This window comes from Ranitomeya variabilis, chromosome 1 (assembly GCF_051348905.1).
Source record: "Ranitomeya variabilis isolate aRanVar5 chromosome 1, aRanVar5.hap1, whole genome shotgun sequence".
NCBI lineage: Eukaryota > Metazoa > Chordata > Amphibia > Anura > Dendrobatidae > Ranitomeya > Ranitomeya variabilis.
In genome coordinates this window covers 816,036,916-816,064,391 of record NC_135232.1, presented here as the reverse complement: position 1 = coordinate 816,064,391, position 27,476 = coordinate 816,036,916, and the positions used below count along the sequence as shown (strand labels likewise).

The 27,476-nt window shown below is 45.1% G+C and overlaps 1 protein-coding gene across 1 annotated transcript in view; it reads left to right on the top strand.

Annotated features, from left to right (window-relative positions):
* PRKG2 (protein kinase cGMP-dependent 2) overlaps positions 1-27,476 on the top strand; it is a 144,822-nt gene that overhangs the window by 32,383 nt on the left and 84,963 nt on the right. Inside the window, exon 2 of the mRNA XM_077274603.1 lies at positions 3,660-3,826. Coding sequence (XP_077130718.1) covers positions 3,660-3,826 — 167 coding nt within the window. The remainder of the gene's footprint in view (positions 1-3,659; positions 3,827-27,476) is intronic.

Genomic DNA, 27,476 nt, shown 5'->3' with positions numbered 1-27,476 from the left:
TCTTCTGCTGTCCACATTTTTCACTTATTTGCAAACTCGAACCAGTGCTTCTGATGATGATATCAAAGTTGAGGCTTCTTCACCTTTTTTCGGGCCACCATTCCAGACATCTGTAATGTGCATCACATAGTGCTTGCAGAATTTTCTGTGATCTCACTATTATGAAGCATACGAGCCACCTCCACTACCATGTTTGTTGCTCCAGAACTGATAGTCCTTGGGATGAGTTGAGCTGACTTTGTTGACTCCGATATTTTGCCTGGATGTCCACCTTTTGGCTTCTTAATGGATGGACGGACTTCATTTCGTATTCTTCCAACTGTGATGGCACTCATGTGATGCAGTTTGGCAATTTTCTTGGCCAAGAGACCTCTATCAAGTTGGATGATGCTGTTTCTCTTTTCTTGGGAAATCACTGTCATGGCTGATCCTCGAAAAGAACCAATGACCTTTCACTTGGGAATCAACACTGAGTTCTTAGGGAATGTGAGAACAGGTTGTACTGTATTTTGTAGTATTCAGGAAGAAAAATATTTTTCCACCATCAGGAGCAAAACAGTAACAATGCAGTGACATGAGAAAAACCTGCAAAACTAATCATATGCTAAATAGTTGCAAGTCAAATGTATGTATTTTCCATTTAACTTTACGTGTGTTGATTCCGGCAGCTGATCAGGGCACAGAAACCATCCACAAAGTCATGGTGCAAGGTCTTCTGTGATTGGCTGCCGAAATCCTCCTGCTCCTGTCCATATAAAAAGCAGACATCTTGCTTTGCTGGCGCCATTTTCTCAGTGTCACAGTTCAGAGAAGTTACTCCTGCTAGTGCTGCAAATGAACTTGTCAGTTAACCAAAAAGGAACCTGTTCTGTGTGAAATCAATCTTCTAGCATCTTAGTAGAAAAACTGTGCGGCAGTCTCAGGAGGCCCCATTTGCTAATCCAAATAGATTGTGATAAAACTCTGTTTCAGAGACAAATCAGAAGGACATACAGTGGGGAAAAAGTATTTAGTCAGGCACCAATTGTTCAAGTTCTCCCACTTAATAAAATGAGAGAGGCCTGTAATTGACATCATAGGTAGACCACAGCTATGAGAGTCAAAAAAAGAAAACAAATCCAGAAAATCACCTTGTCTGATTTGGCAAGATTTATTTTGCAAATTATGGTGTAAAATAAGTATTTGGTCACCTAAAAACATGGAAGATTTCTGTCTCTCACAGACCTGTAACTTCTTCTTTAAGAGGCTCCTCTGTCCTTTACTCATTACCTGTAGTAATGGCACCTGTTTGATTTTGTTATCAGTATAAAAGACACCGGTCCACAACTTCAAAGAGTCACACTCCAATCTCCACTATGGCGAAGACCAAAGAGTAGTCAAAGGACACCAGAAACAAAATTGTAGCCCTGCATCAGGCTGGGAAGACTGAATCTGCAACAGGCAAGTAGCTTGGTGTGATGAAATCAACTGTGGGAGCAATAATAAGAAAATGGAAGACATATAAGACCACTGATAATCTCCCTTGATCTGACCCTTCACCAAGATCTCACCCCGTGGGGTCAAAATGATTACAAGAATGGTGAGCAAAAATCCCAGAACCACATGGAGGACATAGTGAATGACCTGCATAGAGCTGGGACCACCATAACAAAGGCTACGCCACCAGGGACTCAGATCCTGCAATGCTAGACGTATCCCCCTGCTTAAGCCAGTACATGTCCAGGCCCATCTGAAGTTTGCTAGAGAGCATTTGGATTGTCCAGAAGAGTATTGGGAGAATGTCATATGGTCTGATGAAACCAAAGTGGAATTGTTTGGTAGAAACAAAATTAATTGTATTTTGAGGAGACAGAATGCTGAGTTGCATCCAAAGAACACCATACCTACTGTGAAACATGGAGGTGGCAACATCATGCTTTGGGGCTGTTTCTCTGCAAAGGGACCATGACGACTCATCCATGTACATGAAAGAATGAATGGGGCCATGTATCGTGAGATTTTGAGTGCAAACCTCCTTCCATCAGCAAGGGCATTGAAGATGAAACATGGATGAGTCTATCAGCATGATAATGATACCAAGCACACCACCAGGGCAACGAATGAGTGGCTTCGTTAGAAGCATATGAAGGTCCTAGAGTGGCCTAGCCAGTCTCCAGATCTCAAACACATAGAAAACCTTTGGAGGGAGTTGAAAGTCCGTGTTGCCCAGCGACAGGCCCAAAACATCACTGCTCTAGAGGAGATCTGCATGGAAGAATGAGCCAACATACCAGCAACAGTGTGTGCCAACCTTGTGAAGACTTACAGAAAACGTTTGACCATTGTCTTTGCCAACAAAGGACATATAACAAAATATTGAGATGAACTTTTGTTAATGACCATATACTTATTTTCCACCATAATTTGCTAAATTAATCTGGCCAAATCAGACAAGGTGATTTTCTGGATTTGTTTTCTCATTTTGACTCTCACAGTTGTGGTCTAAGCTATGATGTCAATTACAGGCCTCTCTCATCTTTTTAAGTGGGAGAACGTTCACAATTGGTGGCTGACTAAATACTTTTTTTCCCCATTTCCGCTTAAAAATCATTAGAACTAATATTGGGGTGCAAGGAGGAGGCCCAAGTAGCTAATCCAAATCGTTTGTGATAAAACTGTGTTTCAGTGAGAAATCAGAAAGCCAGATTTCCACTTGAAAATCGTTAGGTCTAATGTTAGGGTGGAGCCAGGAGGCACAATTAGCTAATCCAAATAGTTTGTGATAAAACTGTGTTTCAGAGACAAATCAGAAGGCCAGATTTCGACTTAAAAATACCTAGGCATAATATTGGGGTGCAGCTTGGAGGCTCAGTTAGCTAATCCAATTAGATTGTGATAAAACTATGCTTCAATGACAAATCAGAAGGCCATATTTCCACTTAAAAATCATTAGGCCTAATATTAGGGTGCAGCCAGAAGGCCCAAGTAGCTAATCCAAATAGTTTGTGATAAAACTGTGTTTCAGAGACAAATCTGAAGGATAGATTTCCACTTAAAAAATGTTAGGCTTAATAGTGGGGTGCAGCAAAGAGGCCCAATTAGCTAATCTAATAGTTTATGATAAAACTGTGTTTCAGTGAAAAATTAGAAGGCCAGATTTCCACTTAAAAATCATTAGGCCTAATCTTGGGGGGGCCTCATCCTTCGTCATCCACTGACAAAGGACGAGGTCCAAAACACGCATCATGGTGCGTGCCACAATTACTCAGCTGAATTAATTTGATGCACCTTCTCAATAGAGAGCACTTTGCCAGATATGTTACTCCAGTCACACTGGCACTTTTGCTGAACTTGACAGATGTGCAGAACCACACCCTGTCCACACACAGCTCCTTCCATCTCCTGCCATTTTGTAGGAACACTTCAAATTTGGTTGAAAACAAAAAACCCAAATAATTTTTGTTGAGAAAAAAATTAGTGACTTCAATGTATTTGACACCAGTATTCTGATGTAAACACTTTGATGTATCAGCCACAATGCCTTTCCTCTTATGCTTTAGCATTTTTCAATACTGTTGTGATTATACACCAAGGATAAGATTTTCATACTCTGTATGTCTTTTACACATTTTTGAATTGGTAATCTTTTTAAATCTTTGTCCCTTTGTGCTCTTTTCAAGTGAGAAAAAACTGATAACGGAGGCCTTAAACAAGAATCAATTTCTGAAGCACTTAGATCCTCATCAAATCTGGGACATAGTAGAATGCATGTACGAGAGAAGATATGCTCAAGCAGAATATATTATCAAGCAAGGAGAACACGGCAGCCATATCTTTGTATTGGCCGGTAGGTGTTTATATCTGACTTGAAAATTTACTGGATGGAACCTGCCTTCATTATTGCTTCTACCCTTAAAGTTCAGCTGTGACTACTTATAGCCATGGAGAAAAATAGAGCAGGTGATGTGGTCAAGAACTTACGGGCTGCACTCAACGTGTCCTTAAGTAAACATATCGGCTAAAATGGAAGCTGGAAGCCAACAATGAAATACTGTCTTTACACATAAAAACTTGTTATACGCACACTATTTCTGTAGCCTTAAGAGACCACACTTGGTATCCCAATACTCTTAAGAGCTTGCCTTTCACTGGTGTGCCTGCATTATATATGCAAATCCTAACCTCAGCAAACATCTAGCATTGCTGACATTGGTGAACATTTCCAAATGTATCTTATACCCTTTACAGACTTCACATAATATTGTTACTAGATTATTACCGCAATAAACAGAGAGTTCATTTACTAACTTGAACTTGTTTCTCCAGAATAGAAGTGCTAACAAAAGCAGCAATTTCAGAAGTAACATCGGGACGGTTAAAATCTGTATTCCGCTGATAATGACGTCAGAATGTTTATTATGGCTCAAGTGTGGGAAGAAACATTTCTGTAACAAACATAGAAACATAGTCTGGCACAAAGACAGTAAAAAATCTTGTTATTTTGGGATATAATTAGAATTTTATGACATTTTTGCAAGACCATATTGACACAGGAAAGATATATATCTTGGTACCGTGTTAGCAATTAGATAGAAAAATATTTAGAATTGAGAGTCCTCAGTGGTTGATACATTTTAATGGCTAACAGAAAAGATGGTAACAAATTGCAAGCTCCCGAGACCACTCAGGTGATGAAGAGACCTGAGTAGTCTCGAAAGCTTACAATTTGTTACCATCTTTTCAGTTAGCCATTAAAAGGTATCAACCACTGAGGACTCTCAATTCTAAATATGTTTCTTGCAAGACCATAGTCACACATCAGTTTTTTTTCATTTGTATGGAAAAGAAACTACTGTTTATTATTTTTTGAACTTGTGTACATTTTTACCATCTGTGTGTGATTCATTTTTCTAATACGTAAAAAAAGGAAGGTTGACGGACAGTACAAGGATGCAATTTGTTTTTGTGTTTTGTGTGTATTAATGGTTTGCAAAATTATAGACATGTGAAAAAGCACATAGACTGTAACGAGTCCATGTATAATCTTTTAAAAATCAGATAGTACATGTACATAACAATCAGACATGTGAAGCGGGTCTAAGGGTATGTGCAGGAGATGTCTTCATTTAACATCTGAGCCACCAAGGTTTTCCTTGGTGAAGCAGCTGCAGAAAAATTTGGCAGTCTTTTTCCTGAAGTGGCATCCGTGGGGGTTCTGCCCTCAATTTTGCAGCATTTCTTCTCTGTACGCTCTATTATAATTAATTATATTCCAAATGAATCTGCTTGAAGAACTAACATTACTTCTTGTAACTGCTTCATGCTTTAAAAATCCCTTAAGCGGGTTCCAATGTTTTTTTCAGGCTTTTTAATGGGGTTTCCAGGTTTAATCCACCTGAAAAAGACAACTTCTTTTAAAGAATTATTCTGACAGGAACCCGCCTGAAAAACTTTTCAATGAACGTTAAAAAGATTGAATATATGCACAGCAATGTCAAAATGACTTTCTATGCATATCTTTTGTCTTTTTCAGCTTGTTTTAACCACTTTATTCTTTGAAAGCTGTAAGGCGGATAAAATAAGTGACTGGACCATTCTGTTGGCGGCGTTTTCCTGAAACGTCTTACTATAGCTAAAAGTCATCGGGCACGCCAGCATCTATAAGGTACATGTGCATATACTCGAATAGTCAATTTATTATATACTGATTCCATATTTGGAGCTTTCTGCAGCTAAAATCCAAATTATGACGGTTGCCGGTCTCTATTTTTGCAGCTTTTCATTCATGTACATTATCAGTACAGAGCTTGGTTTAATGGTTCCGAAATGTGTAATTATCCACCAAGTGGTGCGCAGTAGTACGGACATGTGGTGTTGAAAAAAAACAGTTCTCCCAAAATAAAGTACAATTAAACTTTTCCAAACTGACTAACTACCAGATGTTGACCAATTCCTAAAGTAAAATTATGATTACTGATCAGGATACAAACAAAATAAGTAAAAAGAATTTTCAATCTCACCCAACACTGATGAACATAAATTGCAGATATCTCAGCAAATCATGCCAAGTATTTCTCTATATAATTACCTACACTGACAGTTTAGTGTACTTACAGTTTCATGGAGATTTGTCAAGCAGAATACAGCTCTTTGAGTAGTTTCACATGAAGGTTTTTTTGCACAATACTGTGTTTTAGGCCCCTTTCACATGTGCTAATATTTCCGGTACTAGAAAAAGCAGTATCCGTGCTGTCCGTGTAAGGCCTCCTTCACATGTCCTGGTGATTCCTGTACAGGAAAAAACAGTGCTGGTGAGATGCATGATCCGTGTCCGTGTGCCATCCGTATGTACATATGTGACATCCATGTGACATCCATTTGTCCGTGTGTCTCTATATTTCACATCCATGTGCCGTCCGTATGTCCATGTGATACGTACAGTGCCTGGGAAAAGCAGTACAGTTCTCACTGTTCCCTGGCACCGGCCTGCTAACGAAGTCAACTCTCATTATTATTATTATTTATTATTATAGCGACATTTATTCCATGGCGCTTTACATGTGAGGAGGGGAGATCAGCGCGACCAGAATTACAATGATGGGAGTTGTATTCAGCCGCAGCTATGTCCCTCCTCTGTAAAATAAGGAATGAAATAAAAAAACAGCATGGGCTCCTGCGCAATTTTCATAACAAGGAGAGGGAAAGCCCATGACTGTGGGCTGATTTTAATAATCTGGAGCAAGGAGCAATATTCCATTCTCACAGCTGTTTGCTTAGCCTTTCCTGGTCAATTCATAGGGGACCCCAGAAAAAAAATGACGTAGGACCCCATGGATATTCCCGCCCCACAGGCTACCAACATCAGTCCTCAGCCACCCCATAAATGGCTTTTCCCTAAGATGCGTCAAATCGGGTGCTTAGCCTTGCTTTTCCCACTTTCCCTGTGGTGGTGGCAAGTGGGGTGATAGGGCTAGGGTTGATGTCACCTTTGCATTGTCAGGTGACAACAAGCCCAAGGGTTAGTAATGCAGAGGCGGCTGTACAGGTGCTTCTCACAAAAGTAGAATATCATCTAAAAGTTAATTTATTTTAGTTTTCAATACAAATAGTGAAACTCATATATTATATAGAGTCATTGCAAACAGAATCATCTATTTCAGGTGTTTATTTCTGTTAATGTTGATGATTATGGATTACAGCCAATGAAAACCCAAAAGTCATTATCTCAGTAAATTAGAATACTTTATAACACCATCTTGAAAAATGATTTTAAAATTCGAAATGTTGGCCTACATAAAACTTTTTTGATGATATTCTAATTTTGTGAGAAGCACCTGTAAGACGCTCCCATTAATAACCCCACAGTAAATTCTTAAATAAACACACAGCAAGAATAAAGTCTTTTATTAGAAATAATGTAAAACACCCTGTTTTACGCATTTATTTAAAAATAAATAACACAGTTATACTCACCTTACTCCTATTCCATTAAAAACCTTGTACCCTGTAAAAAAACAGAAAATAATAAACAACAATAGGGCTGGTGACACACTTGCAACTGCAATGTGAGAAACTCGCCTCAATACCCAGCACTGACCGGAGCATTCAGCTGCATAGAAATACATGCAGCCGCACACTCCGGTTGCGAGTGCCGGCGGCAGTGGCAGGTATCGAGGCGAGTTTCTCACATTGCAGTTGCAAGTGTGACACCCGCCAATACTCACCTTACACCTATTCGATTGAGGCCCTTGTCTCCTTTAAAAAAATAAAATAAAAAACTATCATATCCCTTACCTGTCTGCAGTACAGATATGTAAACAGTCCCATACCATAATCCATGTCTGCAATATGTGGTTTACAACCTGGACTGGGGTATAATACGACCTTCCAGTCTGAAAACCAAAGGACAATGAGTTGCTGCAAGCGCAGCTACAGTGATGAGTGGTGACATCATAGAGGTCACCGCAGGTCATTGAAACTGTGTTCCCATACTTCACTGTGAGTGGCCCAATGAGGTCACCGGGCTTCAAGGGAATGGGTGCACCATTTTGGGGCTGCTGAGGGCTTATGTTGGTAGCCTGGGTGGGAAGGGCAATATCTCTGACCCCTTCCCAGGCTATTACTATTAACCTACAACTGTCTGTTTAGCCTTTGCTGGTTTGAATTTGTAGGGGGACCCTAAGTAATTTTTTTTCTGGCATCCCCCAAAAATTCTCCAAGAAATGCACAGCAAACAGCTGTGAGCTATTATTAATAGCCTGGGAACCTTATGAAGTATTGTCCCTTGTCCCAGATTATTAACATCAGCCCCCAGCCGTGGGCTTTCCCTCTGCTGGTAATGAAAATTGTGCGAGAGCCCACACCGTTTTTTAATACTTTAGTTTACACAGGAAGGACACAGCTGCTGCTGAATACAACTCCCATCATTGTCTCAGTGCAAGCAGGAGACTGTGATGTGAGCCACCTTCAGCAGCCGGCCAGTTCCAGGGAACAGCAGGAACTGTATCGTTTGTTATCAGGTGCCGGTACGTGTCACGTTGATGACACACGAATTTCATCTGTGTGTCATCAGTGTTCACATGTGCAGAACGCATTTTGTGTGTGCTGGGCAAAAAAATTACATGTCTGCCAGATTTTCACACGGAGACACGGTCCGTGTCAAAAACCTGACATGTGCACACCACCATTGAATACAATCTGTGTGCATATGTCCGTATTTGTGATCCTTAAAAAATGTTCTTCATATGGACATAAAAAATGGATGTTTGAAGAAGGCCTAAGTGTGTTCATGTGTAACATAGGTGTGCCATCTGTGTGCAGCATCAGTGTGCTCAATGCAGCTCCCATCATTGTTGCCTGGTCTCCCTATGATCAGCGAGACCAGGCTGATGAGACTTGTAATCAGCCATCTGTGAATTGTTCTTATTAAATAAATAAGTTGAAAACAAATATTGTGGATCGCCCATAATTTTCCTAATCAGCTGAGGGAAAGGTGACAGCTGGGGACTGGTGTTAATATTCTGGGAAGGGGCCAATAGCCATAAAGGTTCCCAGCATATTAATAAACTCTCACAGCTGTTTGCTTAGCATTTACTGGTTATTATATGGGCACCCTTCAAAACAATGACTTGGAGTCATCCCTATATTTACAATCCAGAAAAAGCTAAACAGACAGCTGCTGGCTGATATTAATAGGCTGGGATGGGAACATGGATATTGGCCCCCTCCCAGACTAAGAACATCATCCATCAGCGGCCGCAAAACTGGCACATCCATTAGATGTGCCAGTTCTGATTCTTAGCCTCCACTCTTCCTATTTGTCCTAGTGTGGTGGCAAGTGGGATAATAGTTGTGGGGTTGATGCCAGCTGTTTTATGTTCGCTAACATCAAGTCCAGGGGTTAATAATGGAGAGGTGTCTATCAGTCAGCCACAATACTAACCCCATAGTCAAATTGAATAAAAAAACACACAGAGTACAGTACTTTGATTCAAATAAACACTCCCCAACCCTGTTTCACCTATTTATTAACAATACAATAATAATCAAAAATCAATGGAAAACTCTCCTTTCTGCCAATAATCCATATTGTTCATGTCAAACAATGATACTTAACTCAGCTACATCCAGATGGTGTGGTGAACCATGACATCAGTAATGTGACTGCTCACCACTCCAGCCAGAACAGACTGAACTGAGCATGAGAACATGGCTGTGTGTGACCGGCCGTGATGTCATTAACCCCCGGGATCACTCCACACAGCGTGACGGACCGGACGTCTATAAGTGCCATATGCAGCGGCAGATACACGCCCTCCTTCTCTCTTCAAGGATCTGAGACGCTCCAGGTGCGCTTTCCATCCCGGGTTGCCTAGGCTCATATACCTCATTGTCCTATGCTTCCAGTTTTGTTAAGGATATTTCTGATGAAGGTCTTGTGATTTGACCGAAAACGTTTAAATAATCTTTGAACTGGATGCACAAATAAATGGGATGTTCACTTTTTTTCATCTGAAAGAAACCATTTGAGTGCCAAGTGATTTATTACTATTGGATTGACGGGCTGGAAACCTGACTTGGGCACCACACAGGATCCTTGAGTGCCGTGTGTTTTGTCGTTATCTGCTCACCACTCCAGCCAGAACAGACTGAACTGAGCATGAGAACATGGCTGTGTGTGACCAGCCGTGATGTCATTAACCCCTTCCCGACATTTGAGGTATATTGAGGAAGGGAAGGACTTCCAGACCAATTAAGTGCAATCACTATGACTGTGATTGCATGAAAGTACCTGGCGTTTCTTACAGCAGGGCACTGGGACTCGTAGTCCCCCTGCAATTACAATTGCTATGATTGGCTGTTTAATTCTTAACAGCCAATCACAGTGTTTTTAAATTGCCTGAAACACTGAAGTCCAGCCTATGATCAATGCTGTAAGAGCACCGATCATAGGATGGGGTCTAGCAACCACGGCATCACCAGGGTCAACGCTAATTAGTTTGATCAGACAATGACATCAATCAGAGTGCACAGACGCGATCTGACCCCACAGTGACAGCCCGGTACTTCCTCATTCTAGGTGCGTATATTTACAGGGTGGTTACTCTGTCATTCTGTAGTGCTGTGCTGGACCTTGTGGTGCAATAGACTTTTCCAGACCTGTGCCATCACTTTTACTGGTGCTTCTACTGAAGAAGAAAGAAGATGTTTCTGATCCTTTCCTAATCCACCCCAATCCCCCTCTCATCCCTTTCCCCACTTTTCCCCTCCTTTTACTCTCTAACCCCCTCCTCAACCACCCTTTTCTGCCACCGAGTGCTGACAAGTACTTGATTGCTGATCAGTACTTGATAGCTCCTTTGTTGACAGTTTTTTCTCTTTCATGCATTCTGCAGCCGCCAAGTGCTGATCAGTGACACAAGCCAATGATCCGCACTAGTGCTCACTCTTTACCAGTACTTTTTGTCCCTGTCTAGTTTTTATCACCTCCCCTTTTGCACCACCTCTGTGTGTGCGTCCTGCAGCCGCCAAGCGTTTATCATTGACATAATTCCCTGATCTGCACTCATGCTCATTGTTTTCCAGGACTTTTTGGTCCCTGTCTATTTTGTCTCCCCCCCTTTGCACCACTCTGTGTGTGCGTCCTACAGCTGCTGAGCCACTGATCAGACACATATCATTGATTTGCGTCCATGCTTACTTTTGGCAAGCACTTTTGTTTCCTGTCTATTTTTTATTCCCCTTTTGCATCACATGCATCACCTCTGTGTTTGTGTACTAAAGACATCGATTGCTGATCACTGATGCACATCATCAGGGAAAGTAAAAATATACCAAAGTAATCTGTCTACTAAAGTATTTTATAATGAATTCAGTTAGGGTTAGTATCAGATAGTGTAAAAAAAAATCATATCCTTGTATATGTCCTACAGACATCAAGCACTGATCACTTATGCACATCAGTGATCAGTATGTTTGTTGATTATTTTGGGTGTGAAAAAAGAATTTTAAAAAATGTGCTTAGTTGATAGGACTAAATTAGAGACAGTAAATTTTTATCATAGTAATTTGCGTTTACTACAGTATTTTTTACTGAATTTAGAGTTAGTGTCAGATACCTTGGCAAAAAAATGAATCACATGCATACGTGTGTCCTACAGCTGTTAAGCGCTGATCAGTGACACATCACTGATTGGCATTCGATTGTTCTTTTCTTAAGTGTGAAAAAAGAATTTAAAAAAATATTTAAATTAGTTGATAGGACTAGATTAGGGACAGGAAAAATATACTGAAGTAATCGGCGACTACTACAGTATTTTCTACTGAATATAGTCAGGGACAGGTTAATGTCAGGTAGTTGCAGGCACTCAGTAATTTGTTTTTTACTGACGCTCTTTTAGAAAGTTTTTTTTTTCTACCAACTTTTTATATTCTTTTTATTTCATTTTCATACTTTTCGCTCTTGATTCGTTTCTTTTTTTTTTGTCTTTTCTAAATAAAAAAAGTTTACATCAAACACTCACTCAGGAATCCACATTTTTCATAGCTTTTTACTCTGAGAATTTTATAACTCTCATGGTGTCCCATGACAAATTTGTACGCCCAGAAATTTGTTTCCCAAAATCCCACTTCATCATTTCACCCCTGTAAATGCCATAGAAATGATGAAGTTTCGGGGGCCTTGTTGTTCTCATGGGGATAGTGAAGAAGCCAGAAATTCAGCAATATTGGAGTGTTGACGTTTTGAATAACACACCACTGTTCTGCAAGGCTCTGCAGCCATCCACAAATTTTTGCATTACTGTGATAATGCACAATGTCCTTCCCAAGATGACCCCAACTTTGACCGACTTTTCAAAGTTCAGCCGGTCATTGACCACTTCAGCAACAAGTTTGCTGAGGTGTATGTTCCGCAATGGGACATCTGCATGGATAATCTGTCATGATATGTATTTTTTTCCCTGTCCTGTATTTTGTATAATATGTCATGATGTGGTGCGACTTCTCTTTGGTTGTATTTACTGTACACTTTGCAATGTCATGGGATGTATATAACTTAACCTGTCTCCTTCCCCCAATACTTGCAGCCCTAAGCTATAATGTAATTAAGCTTTGTCAACACCACTAGTGAAGGAATAGCCATTCTTACTCACAGCAGGTGGCTAGTCAAATGCACATACTGGATAGACTAAGCGGAGCCGACCAGTCTAGAATCTTCTGGTGGACCCAACCATTGAATAGAAGGTGTGACCCCTACCCCCTTCATGGGTGGGCTGATCCCAGGAGCTCAGACAATCCATTCTTATTTTTGAGATCAGATGTGAGTTGACCCTTGAAGGAGAAGGAGTGGGGATTCTTAGCCGAGGCAAGACCCCACAACCATCTGTGACTGCGGAAGCGAACGGGGCGAGACTTGAGCTGAGGACATATTTTGTCACTCGTGGGATTGTTTTGGGATCCCTTGGACTCGTGTGGACTATTGCTTTGTTAGCTGGCACAAGGATTATCGGGAGGTGCCCCCGAATCTGTTCCGTTGGACTCGTGTGGACTATTGCTTTGTTAGCTGGCACAAGGATTATCGGGAGGTGCCCCGAACCTGTTCCGTTGGACTAATTGTGGACTTTGTAGATCTACCTGCATGTGTTGTTCCAGTGTTCTTGATAATACATCTGTTGAATCATCCCTTGGCCTGTTGTCACTTCTTGCTCTGCCGTACACCCCGTCACAAACTGGTGGCAAGCAGTGGGATCAGAGCAGAAGGAATAGAGGACAGAGGCCCATCAACATCAGGAACCAGCACCGCAGAGTACGAGAACTGGACTGCGATGAACCTACAAACAAAGGCCCGTGAACTGGGAGTCAGCTACAAGGGACTCTCCAAGGAGCAGCTAATTGAGGCTTTGGAAGGAGTTCGCCTGCAAGATTACGCTGAGGAAGGATCTCCACAGCAAATGGAGGAAAGACGGCAGCCGGAGGTAAATACCCAAAAAAGTCAGTGGGTTGTGTGGTACGAGGAGGAGTTGGCATTGCTGGGAGAAGAGGCCACCATAGACGATAAGAGGGAGGCAATTCACAGAGCTCAGGAGATGGCATTGCTGGAGAGGCAGATCGCTTTGGAAGCAGCTAGAAGCTCCAGACAGACTGTAACCCCAGCACCCACCATGAAGGAACTCCCCAGAGTGTCCCGCAAAGACTTCAAGCCATTTAATGAGGCTGCAGGCGACATTGAGGGCTTCTTCCAGGACTTTGAGCATCAGTGTCGATTAATGGAAGTCCCGGAAAGGGAGCGAGTCCGACATCTGGTGGGGCTCTTAGAGGGTGGAGCTACCGCAGCCTATAGAGCTATGGACCCTTGGGGGAACTGTGAGTATGCGGAGATTAAACAGACTATTCTAGAACATTATGCTGTTACCCCAGACACTTACAGGACTCAGTACCGTACTTTAGCCTGTGATGAGGAAGTGTCTTTCAAGATGTATGCCCACAGACTCAAACAAATATGTCATCGCTGGCTGGAGGCAGAGGAGTCCTTAACCTGGGAGACCTTCCTCCAGGTTATCCTAAAAGAGCAGTGTTACTTCAAGTGCCCTGCTGAGATCCGGGAATGGGTGCGTGAGAGGAGACCAGCCACTGTGGAGCAAGCTGCTGCTTTAGCTGATGAGGTTCTCACTATCAAGCCTCATTGGAAAAATTTACTGGTGGATGGAGTAAATACTACCAACACCCCACCACCAGTGGTCTCTTGTCCTTCAGTCCCCAAAGTTTGCTGTCCCACTAGACCACCACCTCATGTTGATACCCATGTGACCCACCTTCCAGCTAGTCCTACCCCTTCCTCTGAAATGCTACGAGGAGAGAAAGTAGTAGAGCGCAGGTGTTATGGATGTGGGCATCCTGGGCATCTGCAGGCCACCTGCCCAGCTATACAGTGGAGAAATCGGTCTCAATCCCAACAACCACCACATGCACCGTCACATAGATATCAGCCTCCAGGCTCCCTTACCTCCGTCCCCAGAGTGCACGTGGGAAGGAGTGCGAATCAGCACAGATGTTAACGATGTGGGCAGGCTGGGCATCTGCAAGACACCTGCACTCAGGGTCAATTGAGGATTGACCCTGCACCAAATCGGCCTATCAATTATTTACAGCCAAATACAATGGAGGAAGACGTGCCACCGCTACAAATTGATTTGCCTAATAGCTCAGAAACCCAAGTTCAATAATTAGGGGTTTATGGGGTGTGGGCCATAGCCATGAGTTCCTTTAATCCTCAAAGAAAGCACGTACAGGAGGTCATGCTGGACGGTCGGAGAGTTATTGGCTTTTGTGACTCTGGGGCATTTCTCACCATAGCTGATCCCAGAGTGGTTCGGCCAGAGGCAATACTGCATGGACCTGGGATTACCATTGAATTAGCTGGAGGCCAATGGAAGAATATCCCAAAAGCAAGTGTAGAACTAGACTTTGGCTTTGGGGTCAAGCAATGCGTGGTTGGGGTGATGAGGGGCCTGCCTGCAGATATTGTCTTAGGAAATGATGTGGGAAAGCTACAATGTCGATTTGTGGGTGCCGGGAGTTCAAGTCAAAGAGGATGTAAAATAGTGCCCGCCTTTAAGCTGCACCATACAATACAGATGAGGCAGCCAACACCAAAATGCAGATGGACTGTCCAGGCAAGAGGAGCCCTGAGTCCGGTCAGCCATGCCTGTGTGTACTTAACCAGCGATCTGTAGAGGTCCCTAGTGCATACACAAATTGGGAGGGGAAGGGATTGTCATGATATGTATTTTTTTCCCTGTCCTGTATTTTGTATAATATGTCATGATGTGGTGCGACTTCTCTTTGGTTGTATTTACTGTACACTTTGCAATGTCATGGGATGTATGTAACTTAACCTGTCTCCTTCCACCAATACTTGCAGCCCTAAGCTATAATGTAATTAAGCTTTGTCAACACCACTAGTGAAGGAACAGCCATTCTTCCTCACAGCAGGTGGCTAGTCAAATGCACATACTGGATAGACTAAGCGGAGCTGACCAGTCTAGAATCTTCCCAACCATTGAATAGAAGGTGTGACCCCTACCCCCTTCATGGGTGGGCTGATCCCAGGAGCTCAGACAATCCATTCTTATTTTTGAGATCAGATGTGAGTTTACCCTTGAAGGAGAAGGAGTGGGGATTCTTAGCCGAGGCAAGACCCCACGTCCATCTGTGACTGCAGAAGCGAACGGGGCGAGACTTGAGATGAGGACATATCTCGTCGTTCGTGGGATTGTTTTGGGATCCCTTGGACTCGTGTGGACTATTGCTTTGTTAGCTGGCACAAGGATTATCGGGAGGTGCCCCCGAATCTGTTCCGTTGGACTCATGTGGACCATTGCTTTGTTAGCTGGCACAAGGATTATCGGGAGGTGCCCCGAACCTGTTCCGTTGGACTAATTGTGGACTCTGTAGATCTACCTGCATGTGTTTTTCCAGCGTTCTTGATAATAAATCTGTTGAATCATCCCTTGGCCTGTTGTCCCTTCTTGCTCTGCCGTACACCCCGTCACATAATCCATAATACATTTCAAGGGGAGGCTCAAATTCCGGCAATACCTGCTCAGTAAGAGGTCCAGGTATGGAATTAAGCTCTACCAACTGCGTGAGAGTACCTAAGGGTACATCCAGAAGTTTACGGTCTATAAAGGAAAGGACCATAGATTCAACCCCCTGAATGAACCAATGTTCTGGGAGTGAGAGGGAAAATTATGTGGTATTTAGTGCACCCACTGTTGAATGAAGGTTATCACCTCTATGTAGATACATTTTATACCAGCGTCCGACTCTTCATGTCCCTCTCTGCGCGAGCAAAAATCAGAGAGGCCTCTTTAGGATGATAATTGGGCAGCTGCTCAAAATGGGTGAGAGCAGAGCACAATGTAGCAACAAGGTGCTGGTGTTCAAGTACAAGGACGAAAGGGATGTCCTTTTCTTGACCACCATACATGGTGATGGCAGCACCCCTACTGCTGTCGAGGCACCTCTACCCAGGCTCACAAACCAATCTGTATCCTAGGGTACAAGAACATGGGGGAATTTTATCTCTCTGACCCTCCAGCCATACAGTGCCATGAGAAAGCCCAAGGTGTGGTACAAGAAGATGGCCATGCACATTGTACAGATGACAATGTATAACTCTTTCATACAATCACAATGTGCAGGCCATACCAGGACCTTCCTTCAGTTACAGGAAGTAGTAATCAAGGCCCTAATATTTGGCAGTCAGGAAGGAGTGGGCCCCAGTACTTCCGGAACTGAAGGTGCCCATATTGGACCGGGGAAATTTTTCCCTGGTGAGTTACCTCAAACTACAAAAAGAGGACAGTCACAAAAAAGGTGCAAAGTGTGTTACAGAAAGTGGTTACAAAAGGACTCCATTTATCAGTTTGACACCTACCCTGACAAACCTGGCCTGTGCATGAAAGAATGTTTTAGAGTCTGCCACTCATCCATGGATTAATAAATACATTTCTGATTTACACAACTCAGATACACCAAACTGTTGCAGTCTACACAACTCATGCCAACCTGATGCACTCTACACGACTGATATGCCAACCTGATGTACTATACACTGACATGATACAGTCAGGGGTTTGTTTCTGATTATTCTCTCCCCGGGGTGGTCATGTGGGGGTTAATCTTCCTTGCCTCATTTTGGAATCTGTCTGGCTATTTCAGTCCGCTGTTACCTGCTAGCAGTGTCAGTTATAGTTCCTGTCTCTGGGTTGAGCAGCTGACCCGTTATACCCCAATTTGTCCTCTGCCTGTGTACTTAGGTCCCGTTACTGTTTTGCCCTGTGACTTCGCTCACTGTAGTACTTGCTCTCCGTGTTGTTTACCTCCTGGTATTTGACTCGGCTTGTCCCCTGACCTGTTCTACTGTCTTGCATCTCTGGCTTTTTTGCTCCCGATCGGCTATAACTTCTTTGGCTTGTTTCTGACCATGAGTATTGCTGTTATCTCTGGTACTTCGTTCCCTCTTTGCTGCTTATCTGGCTTTTTCTGACTACTCTTTCACGACCTATTGGCTTCTGCCTTCTGCTCTGTGATTTCACTATGAGTGTACCTGTTTTCCTTCACCCACACCCCCTGATGGAGGTTGTGTGCTACTGCGCTGTAGAAGGCATTACATACACTACTCGTGTATGCCACCACATTAAAAAATTCACATTCCTGGAAAACACTAGATCAATACAAGGACAATAGTGAGGGGTTTCCACTGTTTTGGCACATCGAGGGCTCTCCAATCACAACATGACGCCCGCCAGGGCCACCATCAGGGCATTACTGCCCTGACTGGCGTATAGGGCCCGGTGGGTATAGGGACCCGCATCGGGCCCCGTCTCTTCTGCTCACTGGGCCCGGGCCCCATCGGCAGGTGGCTGCTATCGTGAACCTACGTCTGAGACGCTGGTTCAGTTTGCCTTCTGGGCCCATGCAGGCCCGCAAGGCAATGGTTAAAGCCGCCAGCCAATCGGAGGCTGGCAGCTGACGTCAGCGCGCATCGCCGGCGTATGACATCATTGTCATTCGCCGGCGAGTGCACGCTGAAACGCAGGGAGGGATCTTCTCTTCACCGCAGGAGCGTGGCAAGGTAAGAAGAAAGTTTTTTTAATTTTTTTATTATTTTAATTGAAAGCGGCAATGTTTCAGGATGAAGATACAAGGACGGGAGCAGGATTGGAGACACGGGGCAGAATGCAGACACAGGGGCAGAATGGAGACAAGGGGGCAAAATTGGAGACATGGGGCAAAATTGGAGACACAAGGGCAGAATGGAGACTGTGGGGCAGAATGCAGACACTGGGGCAGAATGGAGACTGTGGGGCAGAATGGAGACACTGGGGCAGAATGGAGACACTGGGGCAGAATGCAGACACTGGGGCAGAATGGAGACACGAGGGGAAGAATGGAGACTGTGGGGCAGAATGGAGACACTGGGGCAGAATGCAGACACTGGGGCTGACTGGAGACTGTGGGGCAGAATGGAGACTGTGAGGCAGAATGCAGACACTGGGGCAGAATGGATACTGTGGGGCAGAATGGAGACACTGGGGCAGAATTGAGTCACGGGGCAGAATGGAGACACTGGGGCAGAATGCAGACACTGGGGCTGAATGGAGACAGTGGGCAGAATGGAGACTGTGGGGCAGAATGCAGACACTGGGGCAGAATGGAGACTGTGGGGCAGAATGGAGACACTGGGGCAGAATGTAGACACTGGGGCAGAATGCAGACACTGGGGCAGAATGGAGACACAAGGGGAAGAATGGAGACTGTGGGGCAGAATGGAGACACTGGGGCAGAATGGAGTCACGGGGTAGAATGGAGACACTGGGGCAGAATGCAGACACTGGGGCTGAATGGAGACTGTGGGGCAGAATGGAGACTGTGAGGCAGAATGCAGACACTGGGGCAGAATGGAGACTGTGGGGCAGAATGGAGACACTGGGGCAGAATTGAGTCACGGGGCAGAATGGAGACACTGGGGCAGAATGCAGACACTGGGGCTGAATGGAGACAGTGGGCAGAATGGAGACTGTGGGGCAGAATGCAGACACTGGGGCAGAATGGAGACTGTGGGGCAGAATGGAGACACTGGGGCAGAATGCAGACACTGGGGCAGAATGGAGACACGAGGGGAAGAATGGAGACTGTGGGGCAGAATGGAGACACTGGGGCAGAATGGAGTCACGGGGCAGAATGGAGACACTGGGGCTGAATGGAGACTGTGGGGCAGAATGGAGACACTGGGGCAGAATTGAGTCACGGGGCAGAATGGAGACACTGGGGCAGAATGCAGACACTGGGGCTGAATGGAGACAGTGGGCAGAATGGAGACTGTGGGGCAGAATGCAGACACTGGGGCAGAATGGAGACTGTGGGGCAGAATGGAGACACTGGGGCAGAATGCAGACACTGGGGCAGAATGGAGACACGAGGGGAAGAATGGAGACTGTGGGGCAGAATGGAGACACTGGGGCAGAATGGAGTCACGGGGCAGAATGGAGACACTGGGGCAGAATGCAGACACTGGGGCTGAATGGAGACTGTGGGGCAGAATGGAGACACAGGGGGCAGAATGGAGACCCGAGGGCAGAATGGAGACACAAGGGCAGAATGGAGACAGTGGACAGACTGGAGACACAGTGTCTAGAATGGAGACATAGTGAACAGAATGGAGACACAGTGGGCAGAATGGAGACAGTGGGCAGAATGGAGACACAGGGGGCAGAATGGAGACACGAGGGCAGAATGGAGACACGAGGGCAGAATGGAGACAGTGGGCAGAATGGAGACAGTGGGCAGAATGGAGACACAGGGGGCAGAATGGAGACACAGGGCAGAATGGAGACAGATCGGGCAGGAATATGGGGCAGGATGGAGACAGATGGGGTAGGATCATGAGACAGATGGGGCAGGATGGAGACAGATGGGGCAGGATCATGGGACAGTTGGGGCAGGATCATGGGGCGGGATGGGGAGATAATATGGGCAGGATGGGACATCACATGGGGGCAGGATAGGAGACCATATGGCTGGAGCCAAGAATGAGACACACGGGGGGCCAGGATGGGGAATATTGTTACCATAGTGGCTAATTAAGGGATATTATTACTGCAGTAATGTATTTGTTTTATTTTTTGAGGATACTGTTTTAAATGGAGGTGGGGCGGTCCTGTTACTGTGCAGACCAACACTGTCGCTTTTTTTCTTCATCTGTTGTAGTTTAGAATTTGGGAAAAAAATAAGTAATGTGTTCTGCAAGCTGTGCTCTAGATAACTGTTATTTCCTGAAGAGATGAGCCTTGGCTGGATGAAGTGACGGTGGTCTGTGCTGGATGAAGATTAAAAGCAAAGATGAAGGACTTCACCTAGAGACGTCACTGGTGAGTCAGTGTGTTACCTGTACACTGATGCTATACACTGAATACTATATACAGTGGTCCTGTATACAATGTCACCAGTGATCACTGAATTACCTTTACATTATACACTATATACAGAGCACCAGTGTATAATGTCACCGGTGATCACTGTATTACCTGTATACAGACACTGCATACTAAGTACAGATCTCCTGTGAATACTGGCATTTATGGTGATATTAGTATTGTGGGTTTTTTTATTACTGATCAGTATTGTAGTATTCAGTCACTATGTGGTGGTAATATGTTGTCCATGGTGTGTCGGCATTTGTTCCTTACATGTGCTATTATTTGGTCACTATGTGGTGGTAATATGTGGTGGTAATAAGTGGTTTGTTCATGGTGCGGTGGTATTTGTCCCCTGTATGTGGCATTATTGGTGATCATATGGTGGTAATATGTAGTCTGGTCATGGTGCGGTGGTATTTGTCCCCTGTATCTGGTATTGGTCATTTTAAAAATTGAAAAATAAATAAAAATATACCTAAATTGTATTGGACACTTTAACAAATGTTTAATAGGTTAGAGTTGGGGGAGGGCCGGACCCTGTCGTGGTGGCGGCTTTAAAAATCTTATTACTATGGACAGTTCAAGGGGTGGAGGCGGCGCTGGGGTGGAGCCTGGGCAGAGTCTCAAGGGGGCCCTGAAAATTTTGCCAGTATGGGGCCCGGAAATTCCTAGTGGCAGCCCTGATGCCCACTGACCATTCCATCAAAGTCTGCGTTACAAACATCACTTCTTCCTTTCCGAGCCCTGCTGTGTGCCCAAACAGTAGTTTCCCAACACAATTGGGGTATCAGTGTACTCAATAGAAATTGCACAACAAATTTTGGAATCTATTTTCTCCTGTTACTCTTATGAAAATAAAAACTTGGGCTAAAAACATTTTTGTGGAACAAATATATTTTTTTATTTTCACGGCTTTACATTGCAAATTTATGAGAAGCACCTAGGGGTTCAAGGTGCTAACTAGGGTTGAGCGAAACGGATCGTTCATTTTCATAAGTCGCCGACTTTTGGCAAAGTCGGCGTCTCATGAAACCGAGCCGATCCCTGTGTGGGGTCTGCCATGCGGTACGCGACTTTCGCGCCAAAGTCGCGTTTCAATGACGCTAAAAGCGCCATTTCTCAACCAATGAAGGTGGACGCAGAGTGTGGGCAGCGTGATGACATAGATCTCAGTCCCCACCATCTTAGAGAAGGGCATTGCAGTGATTGGCTTGCTTTCTGCGGCGTCACAGGGGCTATAAAGGGGCGTTCCCGCCGACCGCCATCTTACTGCTGCTGATCTGAGCGTAGGGAGAGGTTGCTGCAGCTTCTTCGGAAGCAGGGATAGTGATAGGCAGAGTACATAAAGCTACAAACCGCTTGTGCTGTAGCGGTTTCCACTGTCCAACACCACCTTTTGATTGCAGGGACAGTGGAAGCTACATTTTTTTTCCTCAGCGCTGTAGCTCATTGGGCTGCACTAGAAGGCTCCCTGACCCTGATAGCTGCGTTGCTGTGCCTGTGTGTACGCCGCTGTGCAAACCAACTGCTTTTTTCAAAGCACAAATCCTGTTTTTCCTTCCTTTCTGCACAGCTATCTTGTGTGTTTGTCCACACTTTTGTGTGCAGCAGTCCTTTTTATAGCTGCCTGCCATACTTTTCTGAGATAACTGCAGGGAGATAAATATTGGCAAGTCTGCCTCCGTGCCATTGCTGTGTGTGGTATCTGTCTCTCATTGTGTGCCACCGAAAACACTGTGTAATACTTGGCCATTTTTTATTTTTTTTTGCTAAATTCTCCCTTTTCCAAAAAAAAAATTAGTGGGAGATAAATATTGGCAAGTCTGCCTCCGTGCCATTGCTGTGTGTGGTATCTGTCTCTCATTGTGTGCCACTGAAAACACTGTGTAATACTTGGCCCTTTTTTTTTTTTTTTTGCTAAATTCTCCCTTTTCCCCAAAAAAAAATTAGTGGGAGATAAATATTGGCAAGTCTGCCTCCGTGCCATTGCTGTGTGTGGCATCTGTCTGTCATTGTGTGGCACCGAAAACACTGTGTAATACTTGGCCATTTTTTTTTTTTTTAGGGTAAATTCTCCCAGAAAAAAAAGAAAAATAGTGGGAGATTAAGATTGGCATTTCTGCTTGAGTGCTGGTCCTGTGTGTGCCATCTGTCTCAAATTATTGGGGCACAGAAAACCTAGTGTGTAACATTGGGCCTGATTTTCCTTTCAGTGTCAGGCACCTATAAAGGTATATATAAATCCTGCAGAAGTTTGAGTTCACCTGATAAGTTGTTTTACAGTAACAAATAGCGTTACTTTGGTTACATTTTGCAAACAATGAGGAAGTCTAGTGGAAGAGGTCGTGGCCGTGGGCGGTCATTGTCAGCTGGTAATGATGGTAGTGGTGGTGGAGCATCAGGTGGTCATGGTAAAAGCAGTACAGCACCTAAGTCTCGAGTTGTTGAGCCAGGTTCGTTGTCTGGCTACACAAGGCCTCGAACGCTCTCTTTTCTGGGAGTAGGAAAACCACTTTTGAAGCCGGAGCAGGAGGAACAAGTATTGGCTTTCATTGCTGACTCTGCCTCTAACTCTTTCGCCTCCTCCTCGGAAAGTGCCAAATGTCAGAGCAGTGCATCGTCAGTGGATGCTCCCGGTCAGGAACAAGTCGCTTCCTTGTGTCCTTCACTAAAAACAACAGTGAAGGATGCGTCAGTCGACACAACAGGTTACTCCATGGAGCTCTTTACACATACCGTTCCTGGGTTACACAGTGAAACAGTTAACAGGCTATGCCCATTAGAAGTTGAATCGGACATGGAGTGCACAGATGCACAGCCACAGCCAGATTACTATGCTGTTCCTTTGACTCAGACCAGAACATTGCCCTCGCAGTGTACTGAGGCAGAATCAAAACCAGCGGAGACTATGGTGCTCCGACACGAACGCAATACCACCGGCTTACACGGTGACACAGACGAAGTTGCACACAACATAGAAGAGGAGATCATAGATGACCCAGTTGTGGACCCCGATTGGCAGCCATTGGGGGAACAGGGTGCAGGCGGCAGTAGTTCTGAAGCGGAGGAGGAGGAGCCGCAGCAGGCATCAACATCACAACAGGTTCCATCTACCGGGCCCGTATCTGGCCAAAAACGCGTGGCAAAACCAAAACCAGTTGGAGAACAGCGTGGCCATCCGGTTAAAGAAGCTCAGTCTGCAATGCCTGAAAAGGTATCCGATAGTAGAAAGAGTGCAGTCTGGCATTTTTTTAAACAACATCCAAATGATCAGCGCAAAGTCATCTGTCAAAAATGTTCAACTACCTTAAGCAGAGGTCAGAATCTTAAAAGTCTAAATACAAGTTGCATGCATAGACATTTATCCACCATGCATTTGCAAGCCTGGACTAACTACCAAACGTGCCTAAAGGTTGCAGCACCCTCGGCCAATGAAGCTAGTCAGCAACGCTACATCCCTTCCCTCACTGTAAGCCCACCATTTCCCGCACCACCTGCAGTATCTGTGCAGCTTTTGTCTCCAGGCCAAAGCAGTCAGGGAATCACCAGGTTCGTAGTAGGAAACACTGCATGTAGGGCACCGGCAAGAATACCATCTCCAACCCTCTCTCACTCACCCATGTTCACCGGCACCACCGCTAGTTCCACAATCTCCAGCTCTCCAGTCCAGCTCACCCTACATGAGACTCTTGTTAGGAAAAGGAAGTACTCATCCTCGCATCCGCGTACACAGGGTTTGAACGCCCACATTGCTAGACTAATCTCATTAGAGATGATGCCCTACCGGTTAGTTGAAAGCGAAGCTTTCCAAGCGCTGATGGACTACGCTGTACCACGCTACGAGCTACCCAGTCGGCACTTCTTTTCTAGAAAAGCCATCCCAGCCCTCCAACAGCATGTTAAAGACCGCATCGTCCATGCACTCAGACAGTCTGTGACTACAAAGGTGCACCTGACAACAGATGCATGGACCAGTAGACATGGCCAGGGACGTTGCGTGTCCATCACGGCACACTGGGTGAATGTGGTGGATGCAGGCTCCACAGGGGACAGCAATATTGGGACAGTTCTGCCTAGCCCACGGTCAAGGAAAGAGTTGGCTGTAGGCGTTCGCCCCCCCTCCTCCTCTTCCTCCTCCTCCTGCAGAAGCGAGAGCTCGTCCACAGACCGCAGTCGCACATCCACTCCATCCGCAGCTGCCACTGTTGCACACCAGGTGTGCCATTATGGGACAGCTAGTGGCAAGCGTCAGCAGGCTGTATTGGCAATGAAGTGTTTGGGCGACAACAGACACACCGCGGAAGTTCTGTCCAAGTTCTTGCAGAAAGAAACTCAGTCATGGCTGGGCACTGTACATCTTGAGGCAGGCAAGGTAGTGAGTGATAACGGAAGGAATTTCATGGCTGCCATAGCCCTTTCCCAACTGAAACACATTCCTTGCCTGGCTCACACCTTAAACCTGGTGGTGCAGTGCTTCCTGAAAAGTTATCCAGGGTTACCCGACCTGCTCCTCAAAGTGCGCAGACTTTGCTCGCATATCCGCCGTTCGCCTGTACACTCCAGCCGTATGCAGAACTATCAGCGTTCTTTGAACCTTCCTCAGCATCGCCTAATCACCGACGTTGCAACAAGGTGGAACTCCACACTGCACATGCTTCAGAGAGTGTGCGAACAGAGGCGTGCTGCTATGTATTTGTGGGAGGATACACGGGCAGGCAGTTGGATGGCAGACATGGAGTTGTCAGGTGTGCAGTGGTCGAAGCTACAAGTCCTGTGTCAAGTCCTTCAGTGTTTTGAGGAATGCACATGGCTGGTTAGTGCAGACAACGCAATAATAAGCATGAGCATCCCCCTAATGCATCTGCTGATGCAAAGTTTGACGCACATAAAGGAGCAGCCGAGGAAGAGGAAAGCCTTGATGACAGTCAGTCATTGTCTGGTCAGGGCCGTGTAGAGGACGCGGTAGCGGGCGAAGAGGAGGAGGAGGACGAGGAGGATGATGGGGATGAGTACTTTTTTAATGAGGAAGCTTCTCCTGGGCCAACAGAAATTAGTGGCGTTGCAAGGCCGGGTTCTGTTTTTGTAAGGGAGACAAGTGACGTAGATTTGCCTGTAACTGCCCCTCAAACCAGCACAACCGCAGATTTGCCAACTGGAACTTTGGCCCACATGGCGGATTATGCCTTACGTATCCTCAAAAAGGACCGACGCATTATTAAAATGATGAGCGATGACGATTACTGGTTGGCCTGCATCCTTGACACTCGCTATAAAGGCAAATTGCAAAATATTATGCCACATGAGAACCTCGAACAAATATTAGCAACCAAACAAGCTACTCTTGTAGACCGTTTGATTCAGGCATTCCCAGCACACAGCGCCTGTGATGGTTCTCACACGAGCTGCAGGGGGCTACAGGGCAGAGGTGTTAGAGGTGCACAGATCAGAAGTGGCGTTGGACAGAGGGGTTTTCTGACCAGGTTGTGGAGTGATTTCGCAATGACTGCAGACGGGACAGGTACTGCAGCATCTATTCAAAGTGACAGGAGACAACATTTGTCCAGTATGGTTACTAACTATTTTTCAGCCCTTATTGATGTTCTCCCTCAACCGTCATTCCTATTTGATTACTGGGCATCCAAATTAGACACCTGGCCTGAATTGGCAGAATATGCGTTGCAGGAGCTTGCTTGCCCAGCAGCTAGTGTGCTATCAGAAAGAGTATTCAGTGCTGCTGGTTCAATATTAACCGAAAAAAGGACTCGTCTGGCTACCCAAAATGTGGATGATCTCACCTTCATTAAAATGAACCACTCCTGGATTTCAAATTATTTTGCCCCACCTTTCCCGGCTGACACCTAGCTTTCCTATAAAAAGGTCTTGCTTGTGGACTGGTCTTACTGAGTGTTAAAATCTCTTAATTTGCAGCAGCTGTTTGACCAGCATACGACATGTTTACACCTCCCCCAATGGGAAAAATCCCCCCATGGGGCCGTTGTCTCGCCACTTGGCGCAAGCACCCGTTACAGTGCTGTTTGTCAGAAGAGGTGGGTGTGCTCGCTTTTGGTCGACGGCACTGCCACTGGGTCCCTCATAGTACAATGTAGTGTCTCTGGCGGTGGTGGTGCGCACCCAACGTCAGACACACCGTTGTAACATGAGGGGCCCTGGGGCGGTACCGCCGGCCACAAGAGAGTTCCCCCCCCCAGCTCAAACTGTGCTCTACCACGTGCCAAATTATCTCGCACAGCTCCACCAATGTTTAGTCTATGCGCTGACATCATTCAATGCCTGGCACTGACAATCAATACCAATTTGTTGACATCTATGATGATAGTTAAAGTAGTCTGGGTCAGTGTCCTATATTGACACCAGTAAATACTAATTTACTGCCAAATTACTTTGTCATAAACTCTGCAGATGAGCCCACCCCTGTACCTAAGCATGCCACCCTTTTTTTTATTTATAGTTGTTTTGCGAGACATTAACATCTATTTATTTTTTGGGAGTACTAACTGTGTCAGACACTTCTTGCAATACTCCTCCACTGACCACAATGCTGCCTGCCTGTGTATCCATGTAACCGATTTAAAACTGCCATGCCTGCCTATTGTTTGTTATTTTAGGCCTTTGATAGCCTGTCTGCGGCCCCTACTTGCAATACTCCTCCACTGACCACAATGCTGCCTGGAGTGCCTGCCTGTGTATCCATGTAACCGATTTAAAACTGCCATGCCTGCCGATTGTTTGTTATTTTAGGCCTTTGATAGCCTGTCTGCGGCCCCTACTTGCAATACTCCTCCACTGACCACAATGCTGCCTGGAGTGCCTGCCTGTGTATCCATGTAACCGATTTAAAACTGCCATGCCTGCCTATTGTTTGTTATTTTAGGCCTTTGATAGCCTGTCTGCGGCCCCTACTTGCAATACTCCTCCACTGACCACAATGCTGCCTGGAGTGCCTGCCTGTGTATCCATGTAACCGATTTAAAACTGCCATGCCTGCCTATTGTT